This window comes from Papaver somniferum, chromosome 5 (genome assembly GCF_003573695.1).
Source record: "Papaver somniferum cultivar HN1 chromosome 5, ASM357369v1, whole genome shotgun sequence".
NCBI lineage: Eukaryota > Viridiplantae > Streptophyta > Magnoliopsida > Ranunculales > Papaveraceae > Papaver > Papaver somniferum.
The window spans coordinates 198,289,650-198,311,434 of record NC_039362.1 but is presented as its reverse complement, the minus strand read 5'-3'; the positions used below and the strand labels follow the sequence as shown (position 1 = coordinate 198,311,434).

At 41.6% G+C, this 21,785-nt stretch overlaps 2 protein-coding genes and 1 pseudogene across 3 annotated transcripts; 1 reads left to right on the top strand and 2 right to left on the bottom strand.

Annotated features, from left to right (window-relative positions):
* Nucleotides 1-11,741: 11,741 nt before the first annotated feature.
* LOC113280529 lies at nucleotides 11,742-16,579 on the bottom strand (annotated as a pseudogene).
* A 124-nt stretch (nucleotides 16,580-16,703) lies between these two features.
* LOC113280528 (F-box/kelch-repeat protein At3g06240-like) lies at nucleotides 16,704-17,915 on the top strand. The gene has a single exon (XM_026529140.1). The coding sequence runs from the start codon at nucleotides 16,704-16,706 to the stop codon at nucleotides 17,913-17,915; it is 1,212 nt and encodes a 403-aa protein (XP_026384925.1).
* A 619-nt stretch (nucleotides 17,916-18,534) lies between these two features.
* Nucleotides 18,535-21,108, bottom strand: LOC113284228 (omega-hydroxypalmitate O-feruloyl transferase-like). Of its 2 annotated transcripts, XM_026533639.1 has the most exons (2): nucleotides 19,447-21,108; nucleotides 18,535-18,762 (listed from the first exon to the last, which is right to left on the bottom strand). In XM_026533639.1, exons 1-2 carry the CDS (start codon nucleotides 20,728-20,730, stop codon nucleotides 18,754-18,756), a joined length of 1,293 nt encoding a protein of 430 aa, XP_026389424.1. In that variant the 5' UTR covers nucleotides 20,731-21,108; the 3' UTR covers nucleotides 18,535-18,753. The 2 variants fall into 2 exon arrangements, with proteins under 2 accessions (XP_026389424.1, XP_026389423.1); XM_026533638.1 differs by lacking the exon at nucleotides 18,535-18,762 and having other exon boundaries at nucleotides 19,264-21,108.
* Between the last annotated feature and the right edge of the window lie 677 nt (nucleotides 21,109-21,785).

Here is a 21,785-nt window from a genome sequence, read left to right as displayed (position 1 = left end):
ACCTCTTTCATTATGGAAGCATAATTCCTGACGTTACACGTTACTCTTCCACCACTTAATCGTTTTCACTTCCTACGAGACCAGGGTACGTTTTATTACGACTTGTATAAATAGGTGTCACCTATTTCCACCAGACAACAAGTTTTGGTCAGAGAACAACACAGTATTCAGAAATCACCTGACCGCTTTCCATTCTGCTAGCCAGTTCTACTTTCTGATACAAGTCGTAAACAACCACACCTTCAGAATCAACGATTCTGGTCTAAACACTTTCTTCGCTTCCCTCCCTATGACCAACTCTTCTCCTTCACTTTATGACCGAAGCAAGCCTGTAACGGCCATTTCTTTTTTTAGGCCAGGATTGTACAGATTGATCTCTTGAATCAAAAGGACTCTCGTGCAGTGCATTGTTTAGGGTTTAGACTCGTTTCTCATCCACACACACAAAATTACCAAAACCGGTAGAAGCAGTTTTCACCCATAAACACAACCGTAATTGGCACCTCACGGCTGGGAGTTCATAAATCACAACCGTGACCATCCGTTTACGTCTAGGTTGACAAGAACTCCTTGCCGTAATCAACCCAGAGAAAATTGTCCTAAAACCTAAATTCATCAATCTTACGTATTAAACCAATCTAAAGGTAAAATAAATTGTGGGTTTTTCGATTCTTAACATTCTGGAGGACTTACTGGTGTTTGGACAGATTCATTCACCGAAACTTAATTTTATGATTCAATATCTTCATAAACATTAGAATCATAACAAGTAGATGGTGGATTCAATCCAAGTCGTCTTGACCTTGTCATCTTGAGAATCAACCTTAATAAACATTTTTCAAAATCGATGTTGTTTGATTTTGAGAAGAATAAGAGAGAAAGAGGTTGTTAAATTAAGTTTGGTTTTGAATTTTGAATTAATTTTGATTTTATGTAATAAGATTGATTAAAGGTTAAATCTGACTTTTAACACTAATTAAGTCTCCCCTAGCCACTTTTAGGATACTAGAACCCTATGAAGCCCATAAAATACAAACGAGTGCATCCATAACAATAGGATTCATCTGAAAATCTAACAGAATAACTAGTTTACGTTCATGCAAGCTCTGCCTCTTATAAATGATATTTGTATTGATTATAACAATGAAACCAATGACTAATAGCATGTTTGGATGTCACTCCAGAAGTTTCTTTTTGTCTTCTGAAAGCAGAAAAGTCAAAATTTAGCTTGGGTATATGATTCAGAATGAGTTCTAGAAGCAAAAATATTCACATTTTGTGAAGCAAAAACATTTTGCGTCTGACTTCTACTTCTGACTTCTGTTTCTGATATCCGAACAGGTTATAAACCAAATGGTGGAATTAAAAAAGAATCCTATTATTGGGACTGTGGGGGGTGACTTTTGGGGGGCTAAAATGTTATGTGTAGCCAAAAAATGGATAGGGTGACTCAAGGTATATCTAAATTTCACTATTCATCAAAAAAAAAAACTAAATTTATAATCTTCTCCTTCTCCTCTCATTTACAAATCATAATGATCATGATTTCATCATGTTGAAGATCATTAAAAAAACACTAAATCTATTATCTTCTCCCCATCCTTCTCTTCTCATTCATAAATTTTGATAAAGATGATGATCATAGTTTCATCATAATGAGAACGATGATCATAAAGAAAACCCAAAATTATTATCTTCTATTTCTCCTTTTCATTCATAGATCATAATAAAGATGGTGATCATCATAAAAAGAAAAAACTAAGAAAACCCACCATTTATTTTTGCTTTTAAATGGTTAAAAAATATGATTCTATGAATTTCGGGTTAAAAAAAAAAGTTTCCGAAAGTATTTACAGCTGGGATTTCTTAGATTCCCAGCCGAAAGTACATGTTTCGGCTTGGTTTTCCCAACCGAAATTAGTTTCTAATGTTTTTGGTTTCCAGTTGCAGTTACGGCTGGGAAAACCCGGCCTTAACTGGTTCTGAAAACAAAAATAATCAGAAAAATGATTTCGGATAGGATTTCTTTATTTCCCCTGCGTAAATAAAAAATGCGGCTTGGAACACCATCATTTCCCAACCGTTTTTTCATTCTACGGCGGGGTCGACAAATTATCCCAGCCGAATAAGTGTCGGTTGCGGCTGGGATTTGATGTTTTCCCAGCCGTAAGTGCAGTTATAGCTGGGAAAACCTAGCCGTAACTGGTTCTGAAAACCAAAAAAAAATCGAAAAAACTTTCGGTTGGGAAAACCAAGCTGAAACATGGACTCTCGGTAGGGTCGACAAACTATCCCAGCCGTAATCCTGATTCACGGTTGGGAATCTAAGAACTCCCAGCCGTAAATACTTTCAGAAACTGTATTTTTTTTATCCGAGCTTCATCAAATTGGATTTTTTAACCATTTAAAACAAAAATAAATGGTGGGTTTTCTTAGTCTTTTTTTTCTATGATGATCATCATCTTTATCATGATCTTTGAATGAGAAGGTGAAGGAGAAGAAAATAGTTTTGGGTTTGATCATCATCCTCATCATGATGAAATTATGCTCATCATTTTTTCACAATTTATGAATGAGAAGAGATGGATGGGGAGAAGATAATAAATTTAGTTTTTTATTTTTTTATGATCTTCATCATGATCATCATCTTTATCATGATTTTTCAAGGAAAAGAGAAGGAGAAGGAGAAGATTATAGATTTAGTTTTTTTTTTTATATGAATAGTGAAATTTAGGTAAGGGTATAATAGACATTAAGAATATGATATGATAAGGAATAACTTCATTTACTATTTCATGACCCTATAAAGCCTCAAATTTCCCACCCCTTTTACAACCCCAAAAATAGGATTCTCAAAAGAAAAAAAAAAACGATTGTAATGCCGCTGCAATATATAATCATCTATTCAATAGAAATGGTACTGCTCAAAAGGTTGAATGTCACACTCCGGTATGTTCAAGGTAATACCTGGAGGTAAATTATTCTATGCAAATAAATGTTTACGCACAAAGGCCTGAACTGGGGAAATTGTCTAGTTGATATTGTAGCCCTTGTCATAATTATCAAATTGACTATGCAGTCATCGGGAGTTTGCTATTGCAATACCATATGAACATTCCACTAGTGTCAGACTGAGATCTTGTTGTATCTACACAATCCAATTTTGCTTCTGTCAGAAAATGGTGAGATGATGCTGATACTAACACTATAGAATGAGTAGATTTTGATTAATGCATCTTATTACAAGTAAAGTCAGCGCTAAGAAAAAACAAAATCAAACAAATAGCTTTCAGGTGGAATTTGAACAAGGTCTCTTAACTAAGTGTTGATGGTGGTTTTTAGCTTAGGGTTAAAATCGTAAAATCTTGTATCAGATGTGACGTCACTCTGCAAGGAAACGGTGCTGCGAGTACTAACCTCTCCACCGACACATTTATTGAGCCGCTCAGTATACTTTTATCCATAACACTCTGTAAATTCTGGCGCCTCTCCAATACTAGACTCACTGAGTACTTTCCTGTGCTATGTTCCCCTAGCAGAACCCTTAAATCGGTATGGCATGACGGATTTATGTTCACTCGCAGCGGAGTAGCATGAACCTCCAAGTACCAAAGTTAAGGCCATTGCACGAAATGCTCAGACAGAAAGCACACTGCATTCTGTAGATAAATATTTTTGTGTGGCAACATACAAAATCCAGCCAATTATTGTGATAACTCACAAAGAACTCATAAACCCGACTAATTTGCAAAATCAGGGTTTCGCGCCTCGCACAGTATACTAGACCTCGTTGGTCGAAATCATGCTTAGCCGAACTAGGCAACCAAATCCGCCACAACGCACTAAAAGTGCGGCCGCACCCTAGCATGCTGGCCCTCTTTCCATCGACCAATCAGGTCGCATCAAACCCGCCACGGTACACTAAAAGTGTGGCCGCTCCCTAAGCTTGTCGGCCCCCTACTTTCATTGACCAATCAGGTTGCTCCAAAACCTGGCACGACCTCAAAAGAGGTCGCCATACCAAGTTGTATTCCCAAACGCCCCAGCTTCCCGCGCCAGCTTCCCAAAACACGCTAGCTTCCCAAGACATGCCAGCTTCGCAAAACACGCTAGCTGCCCAAAAACGCGCCAACTTCCAAAACGCGCCCAAACATGTCGCACGCGCATACTACACGCACTAATTAGGGTTTCAACACGCCAAACCCTAATTTGGGCAAGTTGCTACCAAATCCAGCCACAATGCCAATTTTAGCTTCGGCCATGTCGCAACTGGCATACCGCTATCCCACGGATACTAGCATGCCGCCATACCAGTGGCCGCCAAACGGAAGGTAGCCACGATCAACGGCTGCCCTTCCTCCTGAGATGCAGATCTCAGCCTTACAAACTTGCCACCAAACCGTAAGACTTGTGGCAACTTTTGGCCACAACGCCAAATCCTTTGGTTTGTGCCGTCAAACACTAATTTGACAGTGCCCAAAGGCATGCGCAAGCCATTCCATCCATGCCGCCATGCCACAGGCGCGGCTATGCCACCTCGGACCCGCAACATCCCTCCTGAATTCTTCTTGAGTTTTACTGTCGAGCTGTTTTCAACTCCCGAACGAGATCAAAACCTAAATATTCTCTCATAGGGAGATAGGAAATTATTTTCCGATCAGAATGGAGGGTCGGATCATCAAAATCCGAGTCCGTATGAGAATTGTACAGCGATTCTAGTAAAGGGCGCTAATTAGGGTTTCAGCATGCTAATTTAGACAAAGTTGCCAGGTTACCGACGGAAGGTAGCCACGATCAACGGATACCCTTCCTTCTGAGATGAAAATATCAGCCGTACAAGTTCGTCACCAAACTTGTGGCAACTTTTGGCCACAATGCCAAATTCCACAGTTTGTGCTAATCCCAAATTTGGCCACAACGCGAAATCCTTGGCCGCACCACCAAGAAAACATCAACATGCTACACATTTTCCATGAAAACACTCGAGACATCAAAACATGACACAAACTGGGGGATGTTCATTAAGGTATTGGTCTGGCGGTTTTACAGAGTGCGGCGTGCAAAACGCCCGTTACAAGAAAGTGTCATAAGAGTGAGGCGGTTAGTAATGGCAAGAGATAATAGTGAAACGTATCCTCATTATGGAAACATCAATTCCAGGCGTTACCTGTTACCATTATCTTCCACAATTTAATCGCTTCCACTTCTTACGAGGCCAGGGTACATTTCATTGCGACTTGTATAAATAGATCTCACCTATTTCCACCAAAAAAAAGTTTTTGGTCAGGAGAACAATACCACATACAGAAATCACCTGGTAGCTTTCCATTCAGCTCACCAGTTCAACCTTCTGATACAAGTCACAAAACACCCACACTTCCAGAATTAACTATTCTGGCTTCAACACTTTCTTCGCTTCCCTCCCTAAGACCAACCCTTCTCCTTCACTTTGTGACCGAAGCAAGTCTGGAACGACCATTTCTTGGTTTAGGCCAGGATTGTACAGATTGATCTCTCGAATCAAAAGTACTCCCGTGCAGTACATTGTTTTGGGTTTAGATTTGTTTCTCACCCGCACTCACACGAAATTACCGAAATCAGCAGAAACGGTTTTCACCCACAAACAATTGGCGACCACAGTGGCAGATTAATCTCTCGGTTACAATATCAATTTCCAACTCCAAGTTTCATTCTTCAACCCAGACATCAAGATGGTATAAGCAAACGATCGCGCGGGGTTCAATGGCTCAGTTGTCAGTTATCACACGATGAGGAATAACTGGGGACTTCTCACAAACACATCGGCGTCGCTCATGAAGCTCGGACATAGGCCCGGAAGATCCATTTTGTTGGGAGACACTAAAAGCGAGTAAGTCTTATTAGACAGAGTATACAATCTACTACTTTAGGTTTTCACATTGGAAACCGACAGCCATGTTATCCCCAAAAAATCTCATCCCATACTTTCTACCGTCATACAACATTCACGGTTCCATGACTCTCCTGGAATATTTATGTTACTAACAGTCATAATCAAAACAGCATTATTCCAATTCATTCCAAGGAATAATCCAAAACCCTCATAGGTAACAATCATCTATCCATCCAAAAACCAGAAAACCAAACCATAAACTAGGCGTTTCGTTTGCCTTTCAAAAAAAAAAACTAAGAAAAAGAGGTCCAGAAGAGGGAAGATGTTCAAGGAAAATCATTCAATAATGACTTGCTCTCCTCAGAGAAAACCTCTTTCGCACTTTGGAGAGTCGCTTGTTTTAGCCTCAACTTTTTGGACAACCTTCCGATTTACGCTTCCTGTTGATTGATCACATCCGCGGAGGGGCCTTCGGTCGCCAAAACCTGCAACTTTTGGATCTCGGTGAAACCCTCAACGAACCAGGGAGCGTTGAACTCAAAGTTTAGGCACATGTCCCGGTGGAACTCCCATCTCGAGATTACATCCTCGGAAACGGTCTGGATCAGCAACAAACCCTGAGAACACTGGCGCTAAAATTATCCTCAGTGGTGGCGTTCCTTCCAATAGTGTTAATACGCCACCTGTCAACACCAGCAACATGGAAAATGTTCATTCAGGCGTTACACCTTCGGTTACCAGAGCCAGAGTCTCTGTCGCGGAAAATGTTCCTTCAGGTGTTACACCTCCAATCACCAGGGCCGCTGCCGCTGCTCCCAACATTTCTTCAAGTATGACAGCTTCAACCGTCACCACAGCCGCTGCTACTCCACCATTAGGACGAGAGACTGCAGGAGCCAGAAGAAGCCGATCTCCTTTTACCACTGTTGATTTGATGGGAAGACAAAAGGTTCTCGTAAGGCTCAGACAGACATGGCTACAACTCTTAAAGAGATACCTATTTTCCTCTCACTAACGGAGTGGTTACCACAAGAGTTACGTCAACCCCACATGGAACTGACAAGGAATACTTTTAACATCTGGCGCAAGCAATTCAGCAGAACGCGCCTTTATAGATGAAGGGGCTCGCGTTGCTCCTAAACGCCCAGTATAAAAATCAGCAATCCAATTTCATCACACGTGGAGATCATGAACGACTTCTCCAAAATCGAGTCAAAGAAAATCAGCAATTAGGCCTGTCAATATATGTCCGATATCCGGAATCCGTTTCCGATTATTCGAGATCCTATAGGATTTTATCCGTTTTATCGGATATCGGATAAAAAAAATTATCGGATATTTCTTCCTTAACCTATCTATATCGGATTAGGCTATATCCGTTTGGTTAACATCCGATATCCGATAGAATTAGGGGTATAATTGTAATTTCATCTATTAATCGATTATCACTGCCTGGATTGAGTGGATTCAGTCGAGAACCGAGTCATTTTTTTCGTTTTCTTTTTTTCCTTCTCTTCTCTTCTCAGTTCTCAATCGATCACTCTCTGTCTCTCCCGATCAATCACTCACTCAGTTGCTTTGCTTATCAATCAGACAATCACTCACCCGCTGAATCAGGTACTTCTATTTCCATATTCGATTTTTGTGTTCGATTTTCATGAAATTAGGGATTTGTGGTTTCTGTCTTGCAAAAAAATTTAGGGTATGATGAAATTAGAGAAAGATTTGAGATGGGTTTATTCTTAAATAAGAATATGAGGCCTAACAATCTGAGATTATGAAAGTTTATGAAAGTTTTATGGAAATAGGGAAACTGATGAATATCTTTTGATGTGAGTTTTCTTCTAATTTTTGGTTTTTGAATTTTAGATGTTGGATGGATATAGGGTTTTTAGTAGTTTAGATCGATTATTGTATGATTTTCCCTTTTTTTTTTGATTTGAGAAAAGTGAATTAGGGGTTCAGCAAATGCATCATAGAGATTTTTAGAATAATTAGGGGAATGTGATTATGTGACCACTGTTCTTGAAAATGATTTGGTAATGTTGTATCATACACATGATAGTATTGGATGAACTAGGGACTGGGGAACAAAGACTAAGCTTTCAGTGTCTTTTGTTTAAGCTGGTATTATTAGTGCTCTGTAGCATTGATGCTTGAGAGTTTCATGTGTCTTAGTTTCCCTCTTTGTATGATTCCTGCTCAAATTAAATTAGTGAAACTGGATACAGAAATCTAGCTTAGTAGCTTTTACTTCTAGTTATCTATAGTGAAAATATCTTTTGTAACTTACTGTTTTATTTCTTGTGTCCTTCCACTGCCTTCTAGCTTATGATACAATATCCTTCTCACCCTATGGGCATCTACATTTCAATACAGGAAATTGCAAAAATGTTTAAAAAACCAGCCAAGGGAAAGACAGTTGCAACCTCAAAGTCAACCCCTTTGCCTCAAACTACATCAAATGCTATCATTTCTAGGGATGGTTCACAATCACAAAGTGTTCAAGCTTCAGCAATTGGCTCAACAGAACCAGAAGAAAACCCAACTGATGATAACATCAACATGCCAAGCTCTCATACAGGTGGCTCAGGTGATGAAGATAGAGAAGCTGGTGAGGATCCACTGATAACTGCTCGGAAGAAAAAGCTTAGATCAACAAGGTCACCAGTGTGGGATGAATTTGAAAGGGACTGTAAAGTAAGATACAACAGTAAAAAGAATGCGAGGGAAGCTGTTGTACTAGGTACATGCCATCATTGCAAGAAGATAGTTGATGCTGAATATGTTGAGTTTATGATGGAGAACATTGACTTTGAGGTGCAGAAATCTGAGTTGGACAAGTATTTAGAAGAACCAATGCTTAGCAAAGGCTCACCAAAATATGAGTATTTATTTGAAATCTTGAGTTGGTGGAAGCTAAATGCACCTAAGTACCTAACTCTTGCAAAGATGGCAAGAGATATCTTGGCTATCCCAGTCACCAGTGTGGCATCCGAATCAATGTTCAGTGCAGGTGGTAGAGTGCTTACAACACACAGAGCTTCATTAGATCCAGAGGTTGTTGAAGCATTGTTATGCTTAAGCGATTGGTTTCCAGATTTCATTTGTGATGAAGGTAAACATTTTTTTCTTCTTAAACTCAGTGCATAGTTCCTATTATTACTACTTAGACAATTGTTGTGTATCTTATTCTATCTGAATGTTGACTTGTTAATTGTTATAATGCAGATATGGAAATTTTGGAAACCGAAGACGAATGAAGACAAGAGAGACCCTGTTTGAATATCTGTTAAGTTTTTACTTTCTTTAGCATTTGCTTGTGCTTCTTTTCATGTATGTGTGTGAGTAAGAGACTTACATTCAGATGAAGACAATTCAGATGCCATCTTATGAGTACTGTTTCCAAGTTTTATGTATGACAGTATGAGAATAATTTCATCTTTACAGATTTTTTTGTTACTAACGGATATTATCGGATAAATATCCGTTATCCGATAGCTTAACCTATCGGATATCGATATCTGATTTTGATATCCTATAGGATATTCTCGGATATCGAATATCCGATAGTTCTTAACCTGTCGGATATCGGATATCCAGATATCCGACGGATATTCTTCCATTGACAGCCCTATCAGCAATCCTCCTGGGTTCACAAAGACCCTCTTCCCATCAGTAGCTGCATAATTTCTGGGGACTCCATCCACAAAATCGTGCAGTCCATGATGAAACATTTTTTGTGAGATTCTGTATTTCTACAAGGCGCGTCGTCAAGACATACTTGCTGCCCTCAACCGCATTGCATCAGGAAAGTAGTTGTTTCCAGCTAGGGAAGCCATTTCCGAACCCCCAATCTCTCCCGGGAAGCACGATTGATAGACGGAACTGGGGACTCCTAATCATTGTTCACTTGAAGGATGTCGAGTTTGACATCCGCTGATTGACGCGGCCTCCGACTTCAACATTGTAGCCGTCACGGCTCTGAGAGTTGCAAGGGAAAATCAAACAGAAGAAGCGTATTCTTTCCTATAAGGAGAAAAACACTACTTGCTGACCAGCACTATTGGTAACGTCTTCCCGTGCCATATCGTATCAATTCGTGTTTTTTTTCGAAGTCAAGGGTTAATGGCACCCTCACTGGAGTTTTCTACATGAGCTGCTTCAACATTCTCTCGGGAAGCCGCCTCCGATTCCAAAGCCAGAAGCCGCTCCGCTTCAACATTCTCTCGGGAAGTCGCTTCGTTTCCAGAGCCAGAAGCCGCTCCCCTTAACCATTCTCTCTCGGGAAGCCGCTCCGCTTCCATAACCAGAAGTCGCTCCGCTTCAGCATCCTCTCCATAAGCTTCTCCAGGATCCGGATCCGAAGTTTCGGAGTTTTTCTACATAAGCTTCAACGTCCTCTCCAAGAGACGAATCCGCTTCAACGCCACACTCCTTCCTTCCAAAGTTCGTGCCCGTAGCCACCACACTCCTCCCTGTCAAGGATCGTGATCACAACCAGGCAAGGATCGCAGTTGTGGCCACTTTTTGATCCATCTCGCCAAACCTCATGGTCATGCACAGTTTACCATACAGCTGATCCCTTTGCTTCCATGGACGCCCATACAATTCCAGCCGACCTATTTTGGTTCCCATGCGATGTAGTCTCTTCTGATCACATCGCTGCCAAGAACTGTTGCTGCTCGTTTGTCGGTACCAGTCAGAACTTCACCGTAGCAACAATGCTACAAGGGTAATCCGTACTTATCCGTGTTATTGTTTCACATGGAAGAAGTAACAAAATTACCAGTATAAATACAAGATGGTGATATCTTTATCATGGTCAACCCACCGACCATACAAGATGGAAGCGTATAAACCACACTTGGGGACTGAGGATCTACAGGGAATCCCTTCACTGTCAAAGCTAAGACACGGTCGACCAAAAGGTCATAGCCACGACAAGGTCATCTACTCTTCAAGGATGTAGCATAAGAATATCATCACATCTCTGTCTAGAAGGCTCCTGCAACACTTTACGAGGCCGAGGCGGATCCCAAGCCTGCTCAGAAGAAACAACTTCAGAAACTAAAAAGTGCGACTTGAGACTTCTCATCGCAGTCCATCCCAACGACCATCAAAGACTCGTGAGATAACTCCAGAGACGCGGCTGAAACATTTTCTTGAAGAAACATAAGGAGCCACGATAAACAACATAACTCTCTCATTTCTACCTCTTCGCTATCCAGAATATTTCGTCCATGTGATATCCTGAGCATCCCAGTGTCACATCCAGAAAAGTACAATAATCTTGTATCAAATACCGTGGACGTGGATTCAAGACGATGCGATGAAAGTAGGCTACACATGGGGACTACCAGCATGGGACGCTTTCACTCCCCTCAACTAGGCTATTTATGATTTCAACATCATCGCTATCGAAGTTTTACAATCCACGAGGATTTCTCAACATGAAGCCGTACACGCGCATTAAAGACTCCAAAAACACGCCACAAAGATACATTCACATATTCGGCCATGCCATTGGATCTAACAAAAGTATAACTGGGGACTGCTCACCGCATCCCATTCCATACGATAGTCCAAGATTCAGAAGATGGTTTGAAGGATGTCGCTTGGAACAAAGTCCTTGAAATACTTGATAGCAGCACATCGGCAACGGAACGTCTCCCGAATCATCTATTTTATCCATTGGCTCCAGAAGATTTTTGACCACACAAGCATCCCTACACGATCATTTCCGAGCATATGTTTCATCCATTCGTCCCAAGAATGCAATGGAGTCTGGTAAATTTTGGAATCCACTGGAGAGACACTGCACGAATCCGGACGAGCAACAGAAAACAGAAGAGGGTCGATACTCTTTTCATGCGGACGGCGTTTCTAAAGTTTGAACAGAATAAGGATTCCTTCTTTCTCCATGAACGGGAATAGATGACTGGGCGCACCACACTTATGCTCCATGATCGAACCAGAAGCGCGCCAGCACGAGGAACACAAGCCGCTCAACCAGCAACACTCCTTGGTCAATCCAGCGCCAATGCTCCGAGCGCCAACATCAACATTCTGTGGCCGAAGTTGCAGCACCATCATCAGCGCTTTGTGTCCAAAGTTTCAGCGCCAACATCGATGGTCCATGGCCGAAGTTGCAGTGTCATCTCCAATTTTCCACGGACCTAGCCAGCAGCGCCATCTCCGCCATTTCTGTGGTCAAGCCAACATCACTATTTTCCACCCGCTCCGTGGTCAAGTAAGTAACGTCATCACCACCGTTTGATAGTCGGAGTTTCGAAGCCAGTCGTCATCCTTCCAAGGAACTGAAGCCATTCGTCATCCTTCCACGAAACTGAAGCCATTCTCCATCCTTCCTTGGAACTGAAGCCAATCGCTATCCTTCCATAAAACTGAAGCCAATCGCCATCCTTCCACGGAACTGAAGCCAGTTGTCATCCTTCCACATAACTGAAGCCAGTTTCCACCACTCCGCTGATTGAATCGAGTTTCCACCATTCCGCTGACTAAATCCAGTTTCGACCGTTACATGGACTGAAGACAGTTTCCAACATTCCACTTCCAATAGCGCCACGGCCAAGCCGATGCCAACAATCTGCGTCCTATCCAGTGTCATCTCCGCGTCGCAACCGAGCCAGTGCCATCCTCTCCGCATCCCAAGACCGACGCTCCATGGCTCCATCTTCACCACGCCATTGGTCCTTTCAAGCTAGCCGCGCCATCGACCCTTCCAAGATAGCCGCGCTATTCGCAATTCCGCAACATCATCTCCGCTCGGCCAAGATTGAAGCGCCATCTCCGCCGTTCAAAGCAACGCAATCTACACCGTTCAAAACCGGGCCGCCCGCCATTCCCAAGACGGCAGCACCATCTTCACTACCCCATGGCCCAAATTGGCACCAACGTTCCGGGAAGCAAAACTCTACGCCAACATCCTCTGGTCAAGCCGTAAATACGCCAAGTCGTCAATACAAGGATTCACGGATTCCTCATGCCTTCCGCTAAAGGTTAGTTGAATTTTCTTGGCGATCTCTTCACGTATTGCTCTCTCGATTTTACTCTCGCCTGTCACCATCTCATGCTTACCCCGCAACAATGCCACTGTTACGTGTTAAGCAGGGGACTTAATGTTGATGGTGGTTTTTAGCTTAGGGCTAAAATCGTAAAACCTTGCATCAGATGTGACGTCACTCTGCAAGGAAACGGTGTTGCGAGTACTAACCTCTCCACTGACACATTTATTGATTCGCTCAATATACTTTTATCCATAACACTCTGTAAATTCTGGCGCCTCGTCAATACTAGACTCACTGAGTACTTTCCCGTGCTATGTTCCCCTAGTAGAACCATTAAATCGGTATGGCATGACAGATTTATGTTCACTCGCAGCTGAGTAGCATGAACCTCCAAGTACCAAAGTTAAGGCCATTGCACGAAATGATCATACAAAAAGCACACTGCATTCTGTAGATAAATATTTTTGTGTGGCAACATACAAAATCCAGCCAATTATTGTGATAACTCACAAAGAACTCATAAACCCGACTAATTTGCAAAATTAGGGTTTCACGCCCCGCGCAGTATACTAGACCCCGTTGGTCGAAATTATGCTTAGCCGAACTAGGCAACCAAATCCGCCACAGCGCACTAAAAGTGCGGACGCACCCTAGCATGTCGGCCCTCTTTCCATCGACCAATCAGGTCGAATCAAACCCGCTACGGTATACTAAAAGTGTGGCCGCGACCTAAGCATGCCGGCCCCCTACTTTCATTGACCAATCAGGTTGCTCCAAAACCTGTCACGGCCTCAAAAACCAAGTTGGCTTCCCAAACGCGCCAGCTTCCTAAAACACGCTAGCTTCCTAAAACACGCTAGCTTCCCAAGACATGCTAGCTTCCCAAAACACGCTAGCTGCCCAAAAATGCGCCAACTTCCAAAATGCTCCCAAACATGCCGCACGCGCATACTACACGCACTAATTAGGGTTTCAACACGCCAAACCCTAATTTGGGCAAGTTGCTACCAAATCCAGCCACGATGCCAATTTTAGCTTCGGCCATGTCGCAACTGGCATACCGCTATGCCGCGGAAACTAGCATGTCGCCATACCACTGGCCGCCAAACGGAAGGTAGCCAAGATCAACGACTACCCTTCCTCCTGAGATGCAGATCTCAGCCTTACAAGCTTTCCACCAAACCGCAAGACTTGTGGCAACTTTTGGCCACAATGCCAAATCCTTTGGTTTGTGCCGTCAAATCCTAATTTGACTGCGCCCAAAGGCATGCGCAAGCCATTCCAGGCAAACACCTCGGGCCCGCAACATCCCTCCTGAATTCTTCCTGAGTTTTACCGAACAAGCTCAAAACCTAAATATTCCCGCGCGGGAGATAGGAAATTCTTTACCGATCAGAATGGAGGGGCGTATCATCAAAATCCGAGTCCGTACGAGAATTCTACGGAGATTCTAGTAAAGGGCGCTAATTAGGGTTTCAGCAAGCCAATTTAGACAAAGTTGCCAGGTTACCGACGGAAGGTAGCCACGATCAACGACTACCCTTCCTACTGAGATAAAATCTCCGCATACAAGTTCGTCACCAAACTTGTGGAAACTTTTGGCCGCAATGCCAAATTCCACGGTTTGTGTTAAGCCCAAATTTGGCCACAACGCCAAATCCTTGGCTGCACCACCAAGAAAACAGCAACATGCTACACATTTTCCATGAAAACACTCGAGACATCAAAACATGTCACAAACTAGGGGATGCTCATCAGGGTATTGGTCTGGCGGTTTACAGCGTGCGGCGTGCAAAACGCCCATTACAAGAAAGTGCCATAAGAGTGAGGCGGTTAGTAATGGCAAGAGATAATGGTGAAACGTATCCTCATTATGGAAACATCAATTCCAGGCGTTACCCGTTACCATTCTCTTCTGCCACTCAATCTCTTCCACTTCTTACGAGGCCAGGGTACGTTTCATTGCGACTTGTATAAATAGGTATCACCTATCTCCACCAAAAACAAGTTTTTGGTCAGGAGAACAATACCACATCCAGAAATCACCTGGTAGCTTTCCATTCAGCTCACCAGTTCAACTTTCTGATACAAGTCGCAAAACACCCACACTTCCAGAATTAACTATTCCGGCCTCAACACTTTCTTCGCTTCCCTCCCTAAGACCAACCCTTCTCCTTCACTTTGTGACCGAAGCAAGCCTGGAACGGCTTCTTGGTTTAGGCCAGGATTGTACAAATTGATCTCTCGAATCAAAAGTATTCATGTGCGGTACATTGTTTTGGGTTTAGATTTGTTTCTCACCCGCACTCACACGAAATTACCGAAATCAGCAGAAACGGTTTTCACCCACAAACACTAAGTACTCATACTTCCCAGCACCACTCTTTGGAACTGCAACCATTACCTTCACTGCATCCTTATGCTCGTAGACCGGCAAGAACAGACAGTACCTATTGCTAAGCACCGGTCCGACGTGAACTGGCTTACCCATTCCAAAGTCGACCTTTTCCAGGCCAAGTATCGACCATTGCGAGACCATCAGAACACCCACTGAGTCAGGACACACACTCGACTCACTCACCATCTCAACTACCGATTTCACATACTCATCTCCAATTATCTCATTAGCTTTCCTCGCCAACCAACTTGCACATCCTATTCCCTTATCTGTTAACTCGCCAACACTAATTTGCGCGCATCCAATAAAAACCCATTCCCGTAAAATTCTTCAGGAAAATTTGGCTTGATTCGGTTTCTAACGTTCACGCTAAATAGCAGCCGTAGCGTCTGTGTCGAGGGAAATCCTAGTGACATTGCCCAACACCTCCACACATGAGTTGATAGAACTTCAAAAGATGTAAATTTCATCTCCTTTTGAGGACAAGTTGATGAAGTGAGTTTCTTCAATCCATTTAGCGATTTCTGATCAAATATAACCGATGTAGGTGTCAACGATTGTCCTGCGAATCGCGAAACAAACCCACAGAGGTATTGAACTCGGTTAAATTCAGGATGTGAAAATACTGAACGATTCAGACTTAAAGATGAAAAACCCAGAACTTTTTTCTACAATTGAATCCAACAATAAACAGATAAATAAAATTACTGGTTGCAGCGCAATCAGCTAATGCATTAACTTCTTCTTCAACACGATCCAATAAACTTACTAGAGATACGAATAACTGCTTAGAGTAGAGAAATGAAGAACCGCTCAGAGGCAGAGAAGAAGGTTGAGCATGAAGTGAAAGTGAATTACTCTAGGTTTTACAAAGATAAAATGTTTATATATAAAATCAATACTTCCCATATTATCCCTAATAATTTTATTACATTCCTTAACTGTCCTACGGTGCGGGTAATCCGCGGTTCTCATTGTCTAGCCGCAACTGCACCGTATGCGGATATGAGATTTCCACCCGTGTCCGGCCCATAGATCTTGCGGATTGGGATTCACCCATAATTTTGTGGACGGATACGGATGAAATCCACGGTTTCAGTTTTTCTGCACACCCTTAATTAAATCGTTCAACAATGGACTAACTCGTTTACGATTTGGTAAATTTGGACCTCCTAATATTAGGCCAAAGGGGACAGGACTAGAGTGGCTAAAGCTTTATTATTTATTGCAATAGGAACCGCCCTCACCATTTACCAAACCACATTCCCTCCTATCCATCAGATATCTAAGGCTATTTTAGGTATTCCAAAATCGTATTCGCACATTATGCTTCAAAAATCCCCAAATGTCTGTTTATGTTCAAGTCCGTCACTGTTAAAAGTAGAAGGAGCGAAGAGCTGTAATGTCAAGGTTACCGGAAGAAATCATCGAGAATATACTCTCATGGTTACCAGTCAAGTCCATTGCAAGGTTCAGGTGCGTTTCCAAATACTGGTGTAATCATCTATTTCAAAACCCTAAGTTTGTAAATCTCCATCTTGAACATGCTCTTCAATTGAACAATTATAATCTCTTGGTTAGCGACGAGGTACCTAAAGAAACTTATCTCTATTCCATAGATCATACTGTGTTATCTTCACAATCTACACCATTTTTAGGTCAAGCTGTGGGGATTGATTTTCCATTTATGTCTCAAAAATCAGTTCCGCAAATTCTTGGTTCCTGTAACGGGTTGATATGCATAGCACCATATAGTTTCGGGAATCTTTGCATTTGGAACCCATGTACCAAAGAGTATAAAGAAGTACCCGAAATTCCAATTGAATTTCCTTCTGTTGCCGCAGAACAACAGGATTACTTAACTATGTATCGGTTTGGGTATGATTGCAGAATTGAGGATTATAAGGTGTTAAGAATTGTGGGGTTTGATGCAGGTGTAGTTTCTGAAGCTAGGTTATATACTTTAGGATTGAATACATGGAGAAGTCTTGGTTTCATTCCTTTCAATTTTTCTTTTGGAAAAAATGCTGGGTACCTTCTTAATGGTGTTTTGTATTGGATTGTTAGTGTTTGTCGTACTGGAAATGAGTCCTCTGGTGTTATTGTTTCTTTTGATATTTGCAATGAAACATTCCATGATATGCCATTACCTAACAACTACTCAAACAAAGACCGTTCGGTTTCAGAATTGGGTATGTGGGAAGGGAAATTATGCATCCTCCGTATGAATCACAAGGAACATCCTAAGATTTGCAAGCATCATGACGATCATGTTGATGTGTGGACAATGAATGGTAACACTTGGAGTAAGTTTTTGAACATTACTGCTCAACTGACAGATCTCAGTTACAGAAGGCCTTTACAGACTCTCCCGAATGGCGATATCTTACTTGAAGGTAGACCAGAGGAGGGAGAGGGCATTTGTTTGGTTTCTTATAACCCAAAGCTGGAAAGAGCTAGAACTTTAAAGATACATGGTTTTCCTGAAGACTTTGAGTTGGTAACTTATATTGAGACTTTAGTTTCAGTTAACTCTGGTATTTATGTTGAGCAGCAACAACAAAGAGGGAGAATCAGAAGAGGAAACAGACGAAGACCGGTGTTTTGGCACTAAAGAAACGCAAACAGATATGGGTGATTGTGGAAGGGAAATGTAGTGGGGGATTATTCATGAACCAGAGTGCATTCAGGTGCATAGTGGTTATAAAATGCCACTTAGGTAAATTCAGAAGCAACTTTTATGCAAATTTCTTGTGTCGTGATTTTAAATTTACATGTATGAATGAATGTAGTAACTAAATATGGCTGATACACTAAGCATGATGAGTCGGATCTGATATCTTCTTTTATCACCTAGAGTTAATTCGCCTTTTCATTCTCATGGTCGCTCGATCAGTTTTATGAGCAGCTTGTAGTTTTCGATATTGAAATCGTAGATATCTTCTTTTTAGACTTCTGGTTGACATGTTTTATCACATATTGCGTATTGAAATCGTTGGTTAGACAATTTAGTTCAAGGTTTCTGATCTAGCTCTTCTGAAATTTGGAAATGAAGCTTCATATTTCACGGCCTCTATAAGATGCAGAATCTGAAAAGCTGGCGAAGTTGATATTTCACGGCCTTTCTGATCTGCCTCTTATAATTGATATTTGTATTGATTATAATACTGAAAGCAATGATTAAACCAAATGGGTTGGAAAAAAGGACTGAAATGCTGCTGTGAAGTTGGCGTATAATCATCTATTCAATGGAAATGGTACTACTACAAAAGGTTAAATATTACAATCTTATATGTTCAGGGAAATACCTAGAGTTGAAAGATTCTGTGGCAGTGGATGTTTAGGCAGAAAGGCCTGAACTGGGGCAATCGTTCCAGTTGATGCTGCAGCCTTTTGTCATAGACTCATAATCATCAAAATGACTCTGCAATTATACTCCCTCCTTCCCGCTATTAAGTGACCTATTTCAAGTTTGCACAATTTTTAAGGCAAGTAAGGAGAAAAGTATTTTTAAACATTTTTTACAGTTATACCCTTATGGATAATAAATAGTGAAATTTTAAAATAGTTTATCTCTCAAACTACATCACGGATGTTCGCAAACTTCGTACCATTGAATATCATTTTAAAACACCTATGTAACGAATATAAACATGACTATCAAATTATGCATATTTCTTATATTTCTTATAATCAATTAAAGGATAATTTTAGAAATATCTACTTGTTTAGTGATAGAGGTCACTTAATGGTGGGACAAAATCTAAAAATAACTAGGTCACTTATTAGTGGGACGGAGGGAGTATATTTTTGTGGTTATCTTTTTTACTGAATGAGGTTGTTTTTACGGAAACTGTGAATTTCCTATTGCAATACCATGTAAACATTCCACTAGTGTCAGACTGAGATCTTGTTATATCTACAATCCAGTTCTGCATCCAATTTCATTGTTCTGTCAGAAAATGATGAGATCATACTGATACTAATACTATAGAATGAGTAGATTTTGATTAATGATGCACAAGTAAAGTCAGCACTAAGCAACAACAAAATCAAACAAATAGCTTTCAGGTGGAATTTGACCAAGGGCTCTTAACTAAGTACTCATACTTCCCAGCAGCACTCTTTGGAACTGCAACCATTACCTTCACTGAGTCCCTCTGTTCATATACCGGCAAGAACAGACAGTACCTATCGCTAAGCACCGGTCCGACATGAACTGGCTTACCCATTCCGAAGTCGACCTTTTCTAGGCCAAGTCTCGACCATTGTGAGACTATCAGAACACCCACCGGGTCAGGACATGCATTCGACTCACTCACCATCTCAACTACCGATTTCACATACTCATCTCCAATTCTCTCCTTTGCTTTCCTCACCAACCAGCTTGCCCATCCGATTCCCTTATCCGTCAACTCGCCAACACTAATTTGCGCGCATCCGAGAACGAACCCATTCCCGTAGAACCCTTCCGGCAAATTTGGCTTGATACGGTTTCTAACGTTGACGCTAAACAGCAATCTTAGCGTCTGTGTCGAGGGTAGTCCTAGTGACATTGCCCAACACGTCCACACATGAGCTGATAGAACTTCAAACGATGTAAATTTCATCTCCTTTTGTGGACAAGTTGATGAAGCGAGTCTCTTCAATCCATTTAGCGATTTCTGATCAAATATAACGGACGTAGGCGTCAACGTTTCTCTTGCGAATCGCGAAACAAACCCGCAGAGATCTTGAACTCGGTTAAATTCAGGATGTGCAATTACTGAACGATTCATAACACGTCTAGACTTAACCGGGTTCATCAAATGACGACGATCCCAAACCGGTTTCACCTTCAAATCGGTGAAACCACGGCACTGACCGGTTGTCAATGAAGCAAAAAAATTCAAGAAATCAGCACTACCAATACCATCGCAGAGACAGTGGCTGATGCCAACACCAACCGCAGCAGCACCATCAGCAAGCCATGTCAGCTGCACGACGAGCGGCGGGGACCCGCGGAGAAGATCTGCCACGTGTATGGACAATAAGTTCCTCCACTGAGTCGAATGACGTGGAGCTTTGTGGAACTCGGAGATTGAAATACTATCTGAAACAGCTTCAACAAATGCCGCACCTTGAGCTTTACAAACAACTTCAAGATTTGCTGCCGCTGCGGATGATTGTTGCGCCCTGACTCTACCAGCTAGAGGATAATACGGGACCAATGCAGCACTTAATGCCGCCTTAATACGCGACGTGAACGCGTTCCGGTCGGCGGCGGATTTTGTTCTCGCCGGATTGTTGTATATGAGCAGATACTCAATTGTGAAACGGATGAAGAGCTGAGAATCAAGCGATGAGAGTGGTAGAATGTGTGATGGTGTTGGTGATGATGGTGTTATGTAAACTGCTTCCTTCACTTGAATTTGCGTTGAGCTTGCCATTTTTTTTAGTAGTAACACACACAAGAAAATGGCAGCAACTCAAAATTGAAGCAATTTTTTTGAGAAATGAGTTCAATTGAGGTTCTGGGTGTTGCTGAAATTAAATTTGGAAAAATGGGTTTCTACAGAATTTATGTTTTGAATGTGGAGGTGGTGGTGGTGTTGAGTTTGGAGAGTGGTGGTGGTAATGGTTTTTATTGAAGGTGGTGGTTATGATAGTGTATGTGGTGAATTGTTTGTTTATTAGTGGGTTTTTTATTTTGTTGTGTATATCTTTATTGAATTTGAGTTGCTGTAGCAAGATTTTGTGCCAGATTCTTTAGGCATCACTTTATGGGGGAAAGAAAACCAAATGAAAATTACGGACGGACACACTGCTTTCTGTCTCTCCTGTATTCTTCTCTCTTCTATCTCACTTTCATTTATTATATTTGATACCTCTCTTTCTATGTCTCACTGTACTCAATAGTGTGGTCAATTTCTTACTTACCTATCCCGGTTGTCACAATCGGAAAAAAAAAAATTGTACCCCACCGTTGAAAATTTTCCCTTTAGGTGGACCGTTGAAATTTTTCTGACGTGTGACTCGCCTCATACCACTAACTCAGAAATATTTAAGAACGTCTTGTGTAATTTTGTTAGCTTGACAAGTCTCGAGTGAATAAGGCAGGTTCAGACGAGTTAATCGAGTTGAAAAACCTGGTATAAGTTTTTGTAAGGCTGGCAAGCTGATGACTTTATTTCTACTTGCTGGTTAAATATTTACCGTCCGGTGAGCTACAATGACAAAGAGAGATGGATTGGTGGAGCCAATATAGCAAAAAAATATGCAAGTGAGTGAAACTTGACAACACATGAGATAAGAGGACCCCAAAAATCTAGAATTAAAAATATTGTCTCTGTCATGACACAGTGCTTCCTCTACTCCTCGGATATTCTGCTAGATTTTATAACGTTGATTTAACAAATAGTACACTGTTTCTCACAGTAGTCCTTTTTACTGACCCTCTTTTTTACTCCAAAAGTTACTAAATCTTTCCTAATTTACTACCGTT